Source organism: Diceros bicornis, chromosome 18 (assembly GCF_020826845.1).
Source record: "Diceros bicornis minor isolate mBicDic1 chromosome 18, mDicBic1.mat.cur, whole genome shotgun sequence".
NCBI lineage: Eukaryota > Metazoa > Chordata > Mammalia > Perissodactyla > Rhinocerotidae > Diceros > Diceros bicornis.
In genome coordinates, this window is record NC_080757.1 from 45,416,231 (window position 1) to 45,430,354 (window position 14,124).

Consider the following 14,124-nt stretch of genomic DNA (forward strand, 5'->3'; position numbering starts at 1 on the left):
CCGAGTCTCAGTAACATTGGTTTATCTGATTCTGAAGTTTATTTCCTTTGCCTTACAGGTGATAGAACAGTTGGTCTGAACGATTTGATGGATGCTGTCAGTTACATCAAGGGTGAGTTGCAAGCTATGTAAATAGCATCTTGATACTTTGCAATTGGTGGAGAAAAATATTTTCCCTTTGTAAATGTATAAATTCTTTCATATAATACATGTTCTATTTTTGTGGATGCTGCTGAACTTGGGTAAACAATAATTAATCTTTGTTTTTATATCAATACCCATTCTCTGAAACTTTCCCCAAAAGAGCTCTTCAATATAATAATCAATAATATCAAGAGCCATGGAACTCTTCCTTTTCTCCACTAACCACACTCCTAGTAATTTATCCTCTGGAAATAATTTAATTGAAGAAAAGAAAAAAATCTCTACCTAAAGACCTTCAGAGAAATTTGAAACAGCCTAAATATCTAACAGTATGGGAATTACTACATAAACCATGGTATGTCAGCCTAATGGGATACCATGTGTTGAAATGCTAACTGTAAAGATTATGTGGCAACTTGGAAACATGTTTATAAAGTAATATTAGGTTGGAAAAGTAGAATATGTTACTACACCACGTCCGTTTTTGCCCACCGCCCAGAAAGCCAATCACCAAGACGATGAGATTGCAGAGAGAGAGGGTTTAATCACAAGGCATCCAAGTGAGGAAAACGGGAGAACAAGTCTCAAATCCACCTCCCAGCAAATAGGAACTCAGGGGTATTTATGGGGAAGGAGTCAAGGTGGTCTGAAATGATTGGAGGTGAGGAGAGATGAGGTAATTGATGATCTGTGTAAGCGTAGTCAGGCTCTGTGCCTCTTTGTAGGACACATGTTCACAGAATGGCGGCATTAGCATGCCCTGTGGGTGGAGTTCCAACCTCTTGCAGTCAAAAGGTCGCTTATTGGTCATTTGTCTGTGTGGGTGCAGTTGATGGGTTGGTGGTCTCAATCTGGCCTGAAGTGGACAGGGGGTTCAGTTCCTGAGAAAAATAGCTCAAACACCCATTACCATGGCGACCCCAGCTCCAGGGGGATGTTACCTATAGGAACCTAGTAGGAGTCAGATACTATATTACCTAAACAGCACAGTTAACAATGGGTAAGTTTATCATGCAGATTTAAGTCCTCATCTTCAGTTCTGATAAGTTTCTAGGTAAGGCCATCCCCTCACTTCTCCCTGGTACAGGGAAGAAGATACCTTTACAAATGGAGATTTTCTTTACAAATGTAAATGTCTTTTATAAAGGGCAACCAGGACTAAGAATGGGCTTAGCATGGACCCACCCAGACACCAAAGATGTCTATGGTGATGGCCTGATCTGGGGGCAGGCCTCCTATCCCAAACTCCTTTGGTTAGTTAGTGGGAGTGGGGGCCAATTCTGATCCCCCTAGTTACTAGCTGTTTAATCATCAATGGCTAACTGTTGGCAGGTTTCAAATACAGGATTGTGTGTATATTAAATTTCCACATTGTAAAAGGAGAGTCTTATTGTGAAACACCAGAAATGGAATGTGAAAAACTAAAACTGGTTTTTGTGGTAGAGTGGTGGAATTATATTTTTCCCTTTTTATATTAATCTTTAATGTTGTTACACTATTTTTACAATGATTGAGGAAAAATTACTTCTGACTGTGTTGAGATGAATAAAATTCTCGGAATGCCTGGTGACCGGAGAAGCAAACTACAAGCAAATATTTTTTATGATTTTATTTATTTATTTATTTTTCCCCCCAAAGCCCCGGTAGATAGTTGTATGTCATAGCTGCACATCCTTCTAGTTGCTGTATGTAGGACGTGGCCTCAGCATGGCCGGAGAAGCAGTGCGTCAGTGCACGCCCGGGATCCGAACCCGGGCCGCCAGCAGCGGAGCACGTGCTTAACTGCTAAGCCACGGGGCTGGCCCTCAGGCAAATATTTTTTAAATAAACAAAAATAAAATTTTTAAAACTAGTCTATAGAAAAAAACTGAATTTTCAAGTGGCATAGGAGAAAGAGAAAAAATAAAACCAAATCCCTACATATAGCTTAATTTGTTATGGATTTTGCAATAATCCACCAGTCAATTCCTACCCCATGGTGTGCTTTCTTTTTTGTAGCCACCTTCTGACCCTGAACCAGAATTAAAGAAACAGGATTTTTTTCTGACCCTCCTGTTAATTCTGGGTATATGTGGGCAATGGTATATATAAGCACAGATAGTGTTTTTCATCCTTTGTAGATAGTTCTATAATATTTTTGCAATTTATGTCTCCCCTTTTCTAAGGAGAGGTAATTGATATCCAGGACTTAGACAACTTTCTAGCAAGTGAAGGGTTTGATCTCACAAAAGAAGAAATGAAGGAGCTGATACCTCATTTGACATTTAATGGTGAGGTTTTTTAAAATTCTGTTGTCTTCCTTGAATTGTCTTTGTTATCTTGTATATAAGATCCTCTGAAATGATCCTTATCTTTGTATCACCTACAACAATGCTCCTCAAACTTGATGTGCATATGAATCACCTGGACATCTTATTAAAATGCAGACTGTAATTCAGGTCTAGGGTGGAGCCTGAGAGATTCCATGCATTTCTAACAAGCTCCTAGATGATGCCAATGCTGCTGGTCCATCTTTGCCTGTCAAGGACCTAAAAGATGAAGAAATGATAGATTAAGTTTGTGCCTGGCCTTTCATTTCTTGAGTCACAAGTACAACCAACATGTTAATTTGTGCCTGAGGGCATGATTCTAGCCCAAAAATAAGAAGGAAAAATATTAGAGTAATTGAAATTAAAAAATAAAAATTGAGTATTAGGGAGAGACACACAGGGGAAGCAGGGGCAGTTAGGGGTTGATTGATTTATTTGTTTGCTTATTGAGATTTTTATTATTGCTTATTGAGTCTGGTTACATGACTTATCTGCTGGCTTTTGTGTTATACAAATACTTTAGATTAGTCTTTTTTTATTTCTACTACTTTCTTTGTTGTTCTGATACTAAAAAGAAAAAAGATGATCTAGGAGCATTTGGGGAGTAGCATTTCTTACTATAATGCTTCAGTGATGTTGCTAGATAGCTTCTGTGCAGCTCTAGCCTTGAATTAAAAAGACTATATTGATTTATTCAACCAACAAATATTTATAGGTCACTGAATATGTCCAGGCACTATACTAGGTACTAGGGATATAGGAATGAAGAAGGGAGCACATACTTGACTTTGTCTGCTAAGCCCAACTGAAAGTAGAAAATAAGGGGGCTGGCCCAGTGGTGTAGCGGTAAAGTTCACACACTTGGCTTCAGTGGCCCAGGCTTCACGGTTTCGGATCCCGGGCGTGGACTTACTCACGGCTTATCAAGCCATGCTGAGGCGGCATCCCATATAGAAGAACTACAACTCTACAACTATGATACACAACTGTGTACTGGGGCTTTGGGGAGAAAAAAGGAAAAAAAAGAGGAAGATTGGCAACAGATGTTAGCGCAGGGCCAATCTTCCTCAAAAAAAAAAAGAAAGTAGAAAATAAAACACTGAACCATTATGTTTCTCAAATCATGGTTTTAAAATTTTAAATTTTGTAATTTTATTCATTGCAAACATCTCCATTTTCTATTCTCTAAAGTTTATCTCTTCTTTTCCTCTCTTCAGTTGAAGAGATTCTTTCCAAACCTTCTAAATCCATTGTTCTTGACCTGATCATCTCCCACTTTTTCAAAAATTATTTTAATTGAGATAATTGACATATAATGTTATATTAGTTTCAGGTGTACAACATAATGATTTTATATTTGTATAAAAATTATTTCTTTCATAATTCCTTTCCAACATATTCAATTTCATCTATTTTTCTCTACTCTGCCTATAAGAGGCACATACTCCTCCACCCCTTTTAAAAACTAACCTTCACTTGGCTCTTCTACCTTCTAATTATGATCATCCATCCCTCATGTGTTTCTCAGCCCACTTTTTAATTGTTCTATAGGTGTTGATTCTGCTTCCTCACTTGATATTCTCTCTTTGAATCCTTGCCATTGGCTTCCCCTCTCACATAGTCCCCAATTCTACTAAAATAGTTCTCAGAATCAGAAATCACCAACTCATTCTATTTCTTTTTTTCACTCAACATTGTTTTTTTAACAGCTTTATTGAGATATATTTCACGTACCATACAATTCATCCATTTAAAGTGTACAATTCAATGGTTTTTAGTATTCACAGATATGTGCAACTATCACCACAGTCATTCTAGAATATTTTCATCACCTAAAAAGAAACCCTGTACCCTTTAGCTATCACTCCCTATCGCCTCAGCCCTACGAAATCATTAATCTACATTCTGTGTCTATGCTTTGCCTTTTATGGACATTTCCATTTCCATTTATGTCCAGAATAAATATTAATATAAATATAAATGGAATCATATAAATATTAATATAAATATAAATGGAATCATATAATATGTGATCTTTTGTGACCAGCTTCTTTCACTTAGCATGTTTTCAAGATTCATCCATGTTGCAGCATGTATCAGTACTTCATTCCTTTTAATGGCCAAATGATATTCATGTTGTATGGATATATCACATTTTGTTTATTAATTCATGAGTTTATGGTCATTTGGATTGTTTCCACCTTTTGGCTATTAGGAATAATGCTGCTATAAACATTTGTGTGCAATTTTTTGTGTGGACATATGTTTTCATTTCTCTTGGGTATGTAGCTAGGAGTGGAATTGCAGGGTCATAGGGTAATTCTACATTTAACCACTTCAGGAACTGCCAGAGTTTTCCAAAGTGGCTGCATCATTTTGCATCCCCAGTGTATAAAGGTTCTGATTTCTCCACATCCTCATCAACACTTGTTACTATCTGACTTTTTGATTCTAGCCATCCTACTGGGTGTGAATCAACACCATGTTTTTGAGATATACCCGTGTTTCTATAAATCAAGCTAATTCTGGTTGCTGTATAATAGTCCTTCAATTCAATTTCCATAATTTACCTATCCATTGTCCCAGTGACAGACACCAAAGTTGCCAATATTTCATTTTCTTATTCTATTACCTATATAGTTTTACCTTTCATATTTAGATCTTTAATCCACCTCTGTACACCACTTCTGTGTATGGTGACATAGAGGTCTAACTTGTTTCTTCTTCATAAAGCAAACAATTTTCCCAACACCCAACTGATTTGTGATCCTACCATGTAGGGAGGAAACCCAGCATTTCTGTAATATCTATGGACTCTTGGGTAGGTTAGGCAGAACATATATTTCTCCTATACCAATGGTTCATATTTTCTACTTTGAATTCTCAGTCTCTGCTTTGCATTCCTTCTGTTATGCTGCTGTCATTTTATATTCTGTTACCCCACTGGACAGTGCCTAATTCCATCATTTCTCAACTCAAGTGGGGGGGGCTTATTTTACTGAACTGCTTAAATTTGAATAATAAATGTGCTTATTCTTATAGATTTTGTCACCATTCCTACCTTAGGGGAATTTTTATTTTTGTTTCTGTTCCTCCCAAGTTCCAGCCCCCCATTTTGTTGCTAGGGAGGAAACATTAGAGAGAAATATGTTCACAGTTTTTGGAGAAAGTGGGAGAGAAAGACATATATGCTGTTAGTCTCAAAATAAAAGTATATAATATTTTATAGAACTAAAAAATTACTTCCTTATCAGAATTCTTGAGAGTGCCACCCAGGGTTCCTTTCTGCCCCTTCTCCTACTTGGTGGCATCATGGAAGAAACATTCTCTCCCACCTGTCTCACAGCTGCTCTTCTTCTAGCTTGCTCTATAGTCCTTTCTCTTGCAAGTGCTATTCTGGCCTAGATATGGTATTTAAATCTCTGAGTTTCTCATGCATTTACATTAACTTCTCAAGTATCAACCACTCTCTTCCTATTTTTCTGGTCCTGGTCCCCTCCACATCCCCATCAGTGTCCTCCAGTACTCACACTGATCCTCCTTTGCTCTCTTCCTTAGGTCAAATTTATACTAACTCCCAATAGACTGTTCAGTCATTAAAGGAAGAGATCCTATGTGCTAGGCTCTGTGCCAAGTGCTAAGGACACAAAAATGAATGAGTCACAGCCCTTATCCTCAAAGAGCTTATGGTCCAACAGAAGAGATGGGCACACAAACAAAATAATTTTGATATAATGTGATAAATGTATGCAGAAGGCAGGGAGCATTTAGCCTTCCTTCTGGGGTTTCCTGGAGAAGACCCTAAGCTGAACAAGTATGGGAAGATCATACCCTGTATCCTCAGTAGTGACAAGCACGCCACCTCAAATGCATTGGTTCTCAAGAAATACTTGTTAGAACAAAAAACATAACAGATCCTCTCTCCCTATTCCAACTCTGAGCATTTGCCAACATAGTCTCTTCATATCTTTTTTTATTTTTTTAATGTCATTGATCTGAGTTTGGAAAAGATGCTGCCAGATTTGAGTCCCGGTTCTTTCTGTAATATCTTTTTCCCATGTGTCACTTTTGGAGTGAAACACAGAAAAAAGGAACTGCATTAAAGAAGTAGAGATATTTGCCTCATTGAAAGATTTATTCTTTCTTCCATCATATTCACCTGAGAGAAAAATGAATCCAATCCAAAGCAGACCAGTGTCTCTAGTTCTTCTAACTCATGGAAGAAGCTCCAGCTTGCCATGCCATTTTAATAATTTCACAACTTTCATCAGTTTTTATGAGTTCTTATGTGACTGTCTTTGTACCTGACTCAGAATGTTTTACAGGAAATGGGAAGGTTCAAGTGCATTCGATAATGGAGGGCCTGAGGAAGTTTCAACGTGAGTGGAAATTTTTGATAGAATATAAAATTGATAATCTAATGCTATGCATTTATTTTTATATGTGTTTTCTTGGATATAAAAGTAATACATGTTCATTATGGAAAATTTCTATATTCTAAAAATGAAAGAATGAAAAAGGAAAATTTTAATAATTCTTAATTCTATCACCTAATGATAATCTATAATTGTATCACCCCACATGTTTTTCCTTATGCATACACAATTGTTGTGAGTTTAGCTTTGAAGTCCCACTTTCAATGTACTTTTCCATTTTCTTATTAATATTAAAATCTTATCCATTGATAGGTATGTCTAATGACCTGAAATTCCTTTTTGGATGCCTCTGAAATTTAATACATAATCTCAGCCCTTTTTGTTTGCAGGCCTCTTATCATACTTACATTTAAAATAAGTTTCCCAATGCCAAAATGCTATATTCTATATTTACACAGAAAAGAATGAATGGAAGGTTTGAAAATTATGCTGTGAAATTGATCAGTAGAGGCAAGATAAAACTTGTCCTCTGCCCTCTTCTCACACACACAACAACCTCAATCTGTACTTCATTCTTAAGTAATTTTGGTTTGCTCTCTGCACCAGCATTTTTCAACAAGTGTGTGTCTTTGCAAGCCTGATTGTGTTTCAAAAAGAAGAATTTAAGGGAAAAAAGAATAATTTAAGGTACTTTATGCAAGTATCTACAAAATGAATCTTAATAAGAGAAGATAAATTTAAATTCTGGGTACCCATATTTAACGTTTCCAAGTGAGTTCTGTTGTATTTTATTATTTGTAAAAGAAAAAAGATTTCTTTGAATAGATCCATTCTATTGCTGCTTCTGTTGCTGGTTCCAGAAAACTTTCAGAAATGTCTACTTGGTAGCTTTTAACCCCAGCATTGAAAATCATGCTGCTGAATCTAAGGATACTGGAAGCAACCCTCCATGATCATGTACAAGATCAGCGTTCATCAATAAACATTTATTGAGTACCCAGGCACCTCAAAAAAGGAAAAAACTTCAATGATGAAAAAGAGACATCAAAGTTCTTGCTCTCAGCAAGGCTTAGTCTTTGAGTACATAGCATGTGCTCAATAAATGCTTATTGATTGACTAATAGAGGTTCTAGTCTCCTGCTCTCAGATAATTGAAGATTCACTAACCCAAGCAGCTGTATTGAGGTCATTCTTTAGATAAGCTTCCCAGTCTGGGCCACTCAGAAGAAACAGTTATGTTAAACCAGCAACCCCAGAGAACATAAGTGACTCACTCAAATCAGAATGGATTGTTAAAAATCATTTACAACACTGAGAAAGCATAGTTTCACAGTCCTCTCTGCTTATTTTTCCATCACTCGTCTTTCTCCTTTTCCATTTCTTCTTTTTCTCCATTTTTATTATCTTCTCCATGTCTCTATTGCTAGATTATTTTTCTTTCACTCCTGCTTCTCCTCATTTTCCTACTGGTGTTGTTTTTTGTTTTTTCTTTTCCTTCCAGTGTCTATCCAACATATACATTTCACCTGCCTTCCCTGCTCACCCACGTGCTTTCTTCACTGCATAAGCACCATTCCACTTGCTGCCACCAAAATATATTTTATTCTGTGAAGTTTACAGTGCATTAAAGAAAATTTAGACATTAAAAGTATGTTTTGGGGCCAGCCCCATGGCCTAGTGGTTAAGTTCAGCATGCTTCACTTTGGCAGCCCAGGGTTTGCGGGTTCAGTTCCCGGGTGCGGACCTACACCACTCATCAGCCATGCTGTGGCAGTGACCCACATACAAAATAGAGGAAGACTGGCACAGATGTTAGCTCAGGGTGAATAGTCCTCAGCAAAAAAATAAATAAATAAATAAAAATAAAAGTATGTTTCATAAAAAATTTAGAAATTTCAAACAGTAGTGTCTATTCCATAAATTCACCAAATAATACTCAATTTCCACTTAAGTTTTCTTTATTGATATAGGTATTAAGGGAACAAATTTTATTTCTGAATGCTGTATTGACTTTTTTTATGCATTCAAACATGTACTCCTATGATTTAAGTTTTCACACTCAAATTTCAGATAGGTAAACATAGTCATTTTTTAGACAATGGCATTTTTCACACTTAAATATCTTTTTTTCCCCAATTCCCATCTCATCATTTCTGTTTTTTAAGGAATAAAGGTGGATTCCAGTTACCTAAGCACAATAACATGAAAATAACACTTCTGTCTGAACAACTTCAAGACCTGCTAATATTTATGTCTTTTGATGGTGAACATTCAAAATTCCACTCTGGCCTTCAATGGTACTTGGGTTGTGGGGTCCTATGTGAGAATTTCTAAAACCATACTTATTAATGATACAGGGAAACTCTAATATACATTTATTAAAAATCTACTGTGTAAAAATAAAGTCTGCCACTTGTCAGGAACAGAAATCTTCCAAGTCACATTCCCAACCACAGTGGTATCACATGCAGTATCCAAGAATGGCATAGGATGCTCCAGCAAACTAATGTCTAGGCAGGGGGAAGAGCCGAGCAATAGGGAAGAAGAAAAGAATGAAAGAGAGAGAGAGCAGAGAAATAAAAGGTGTTTGATAGGTTTTTCTTAATTCTACAAAATATGCATTTTTGTATTAGTGTTAATCTCTCCCCTCCCATAAAGAAACTACAACTACTTTATGTGCAATGCTTTCTGCATGATATATTACCCTGTATAGCCTTCATAGTCTAAAGATACCACCAAAAATTTTCCATGTTTCCATAACCTGCCACTGACCTTTCTTGATATTAAAATAGTACATTATTGGCTTTATCTGGCCAAACTAAACCAAACCTAGGGAACTGAGCCATTATATCCAGCACTTTTCTCCTGAGAATTAACCTCCTCATGTTTAAAAAAGCCAAACTACTACACATTTTGAGAGGAAAAAAAAGAAAAAGAATTGAATCAGTACTATTAAGGTATTTGTTTGGTTGTTGTTCTGGCCATGGGGTGGCGTGAGGGGAGATTTTATAGTTAATATTATGACATATATTGTGACACACATTTCACAGGAGAACTCACTAGAAACAAATATCTATACCATTAATAGATATATAATTAGTCAACAGTTCATACCCAAAGTACTAACGAAAATTAAATGAGTAGCAGATCATCCTCCTCTTGAGTCAATAGATTTTCAAAGTCACTTCACTTTTTTACTTCCTAAAAGATGATAAATAAATAGTCTGGACTTCCATGCTGACTCTATAATGCTTTTTAATTTTTTTTTTGGAGTTTGATAAATTAAGGCACCAAAAGAAGCAATATGAATTAAGATATGTATCACATATAACTGACATTTTCTTCAGTTTTCCACTCATCTGAGGAAAAATTAAGATAAAATTATATTTTCCTATTCTATTTTTTATAACTTCAGAAATTTATGTATATGTAATAATTTTTATATATCTTTATTTTGTCTTTAAGCAAATGGAATGGTACCTCTACATAAGTTGATGAAAACTACAAATGATACTAAAGGTGAGTGTGAAACCTTATGTGAAGGCATTGTAATGATGGGGTTTAGTATTTTGACTTACATTTTTTAATTTCATAATTATTTTCCCTAATAGTTCTGACAATTACTACCCTCCATCTACTTGTTGAGAGATGACTGACCACTATTATCTCTCCAATTGTTTTTCTGAGTTCCTTTAGCCTTTATAGTCCACACTACACTGCATCACATGTGATTATCAGGTATTTTATATTGTTTTTCTAATGGATTCAATTGTGATGAATTTTTTTTATCTCTAATTACATTGTAACCTATTTGGTGCAATTTAAAGTGCAATTACACAAAGCAGGTGTTCCTATCTCTGTCACTAAAGAAATCAACTCAACTTATTGGGCTTTAGTGTCCTTTTCAATAAAATGAAAAGGGTGAATTAGATTGATGATTTATTAGTTCTCTTCCAGCTTTAAAATTCTAGAACTAACTTTTGTGATTGAAAAGACATTACCAAGAAAGTGAAAGACAACCCACAGAATAGGAGAAAATATTTGTACCTAATATACGGTCTAGTATCCAAAACATATAAAGAACACTTATAACTCAACAATGAAAAGACAAGTTACCCAACTTTAAAAATGAGCGAAATAGACATTTCTCAAAAGAAGATATAAAAATGACTAATAAGCACATAAAAAGATGTTCTGCACCATTACTCATTAGAGAAAGGCAAATCAAAACCACGAGATACCACTTTACACCCACTCGGATGACTATAATAAAAAAAACAATAACAAGTGTTGATGAGGATGTGGAGAAATTGGAGTCCTCATACATTGCTGGTGGGAATGTAAAATGGTGCAGCTGCTGTGGAAAACAGTTTGGCAGTTCCCAAAATGTGAAACATGACCCAGCAATTCCACTCCTAGTGATATACTCAAGAGAAATGAAAACATGTACACTCAAGAACTTGTACAAGATGTTCATAGCAGCATGATTCATAATAGTCAAAAAGTGAAGACAATCCAAATGTTCATCAACTGATGAATGGATAAACAAAATGTGGTATATACATACAATGGAATATTATTTGGCCATAAAAAGGAATGAAGTATTGATACATGCCACAACATGGATGAACCTTGAAAACTTTATGCTAAGAAGCCACATATTGTATAATTCTATTTATATTAAATGTCCAGAATAGGCAAATCTGTAGAAACAGAAGATAGATTAGTGGTTGCCACAAGGCAACCACTGTGGGAGGAGAGAATGGGAAGTGGATGCTAGTGGGTACAGGGTTTTGGGGGGGGCTTGATAAAACTTTCTGGAATTAGATAGTGGTATTGGTTGTACAACTTTGTGAACATACTAAAAACCACTGAATTGTACACTTTTAAAAGGGTGAATTTTATGGTATGTGAATTATATTTTAATTTTTTAAAAATTCCAGGAGCTCTTCCTCAAAAAAAAAATTCCAGAACTGACCCAAAAACATATCTGCTGAAAAAATACAAGGACTCAGAAACTGTGCCTGTTTGTCAGGCTCTGTAACTGGAAAAAATAAACAACAGGCTGGCCCCAAACATAAGACCCAGCCCAAAGCACCTTCCTTCTATCCAGTGCACCATGCTGTAGATCCCATCTTATGTCCTGGGACCATCAGTCCTATAGATAAATATCACACCAGTCCACCAATTCTAAACTACCTAGGATATGCCCACAAATAAAGTAAGTGAAACCAGCCCTTCATCTCATTTGGTTCTGGATAGATGACTATTTAGGTGTAGCTAAATGATAATACATGCCTACTCCCCAGGATATTTTAGTTCCTTATGTATACTACCCTATTAATTTTGATGATTTCACCACTATTTACTCATAGATTATGGAAACCTGAATTTGGATGAACCTGTCTCCCTTCCCTATCAGCTACTTTAGGGAAGGCACGCCATCTTATAAGTCTTTTTATTCTTTGTACCTAGCAGTTACTATGTATCTGCTGAAGGGATGAATGGATGCATGTATCCATTCATTTAACAATCAGTTAGTGTCTATCATGTGCCAAGCATTATTCTACGTGCTTGGGACAAAAATCCCTACCCTCATGCAGCTTGCTCTTTAGTGAGGAGATATACACAATAACCAAATAAGATAATAGTATGACAGATATTACAGAGAAAATAAAGCAAGGCAAGGGGTATAGGGAATGCTGAAAGTGGGGGAAGATAATCAAGAAAGGCCTCACTGATAAGGGCATTTAAGCAAAAAGCTAAGGAGGTAAGAGAGCGAGCCATGCAGAAATCTGAGGCAAGAGCACTCCATGCAGAGGGAAGAGCAAGTGCAAATGCCCTCATACAAGAACGTGCTTGCAGTATTTGAGAAAGAGCAAAGAGGCTCTTGTTAGGTGGCTTGTTAGTGGAAGGAGGTGGTGCAGGTGTGGAGAGTAGCAAATCATATAAGCCTTGAAGGCTATTGTAAAGGTTGGATTTTTTACCGTGAGTGACATAGGAAACTACTGGAGGATTTGAGCAGAGACATGACATGATCTGACTTAAGTTTTTAAAGGATTATCCTGCTTCCTGTGTGTAGAATAGACTTGGCAGGGGTGGATACAGCAAGAGCAGAGCAGGGAGACCAGTTAGGAGGTCTATGCGGTAATCCAGAGCAGGAGGTGGAGGTGGAGGTGGTGAGATTGGTTGGGTTACATTTATATTTTGAAAATGGAATCAACAGTATTTCCTGATAGATATATTCCCTGATGTATCCCAGGGCCTAGAACATAATAGGCACTAAAAAAATACTTATGGAATGAATGAATTGGATTAGATGTGGGATACAAGAGAAGAGGATTGGAGCATATTCCAAAGGTTTTGGCCTGAACAGAGAATGGAGCACAGGCCTGGAATGATGGAATTGCCATTTCCTGAGATGAATAGGTGACTGGATAAATTCTGTTATATTGTCAAATTAGTGAAGAAACTAATTGAAATCCACATAGATTCAAATATTATGGAAAGAGGAGATATTAAAAATCAGAGTTTTTACCATCACTCTCCAAGTTCTCTCACAGCCTGTGGGAAATTCCCATACGGAGGAGACGGTACTGTTGCAGGGGTGCTGTCAACATCTGAGCACCCCAGGAGTGCACACAGCAAGGGAAGAACAAGAAGTTCCCAGGATCGGGCAGGCGAAAGACGCAGCCCCTCCCCACCACACACCCGGCACTTTAGCACAACCGCTCAGCCAGAGAGCCCACAGATGGCAGCGGGCTCAGAATACACAGCCCTTGACCCCCACCCAGTGGTGGCAGGTGGAAACTGCAACCAGATATTTTTAGGATGAGGAAAAACCAACCATCAGCAGGCATGATGCAAAAATATATTAAATCTCCAGACCAGAAGGAAAATGACAAGCACCCAGAAATCAACCCTGAAGGCACAGAAATTTATAACCTGAACGACAGAGAATTCAAAATAGCTATCATAAAAACCTCAACAAATTACAAGAAAACACAGATAGACAATACAATGAAATCAGGAATTTCTTCACAAAAGAGATTGAAACTGTAAAGAAAAACCAATCAGTAATATTGGAGATGAAAACACAATGGAGGAGATAAAGGAAAATCTGGAGTCTTTAAAGACCAGAGCTGACAATATGGAGGAAAGAACTAGCATTATTGAGGATAGGAATGCATAAATGCTCCAGATAGAGGAGGAGAGAGAAATAAGACTAAAAACAAATGAAGAAATTCTCCAAGAAATATCCAACTCAACTAGGAAATGCAACATAAAGATTATAG

General features: G+C 36.7%; 1 protein-coding gene across 3 annotated transcripts in view; it reads left to right on the forward strand.

The window, feature by feature from the left end:
• The window catches only part of EFCAB3 (EF-hand calcium binding domain 3), a 227,205-nt gene that overhangs the window by 174,606 nt on the left and 38,475 nt on the right, over window positions 1-14,124 (forward strand). For 2 of the 3 annotated variants that reach the window (XM_058561288.1, XM_058561287.1), the window contains 4 exons: window positions 59-112; window positions 2,310-2,414; window positions 6,779-6,832; window positions 10,295-10,348. In XM_058561288.1, the coding sequence (XP_058417271.1) occupies window positions 59-112; window positions 2,310-2,414; window positions 6,779-6,832; window positions 10,295-10,348 (267 nt within the window). The remainder of the gene's footprint in view (window positions 1-58; window positions 113-2,309; window positions 2,415-6,778; window positions 6,833-10,294; window positions 10,349-14,124) is intronic. The other variant, XM_058561290.1, reaches the window with a different exon arrangement.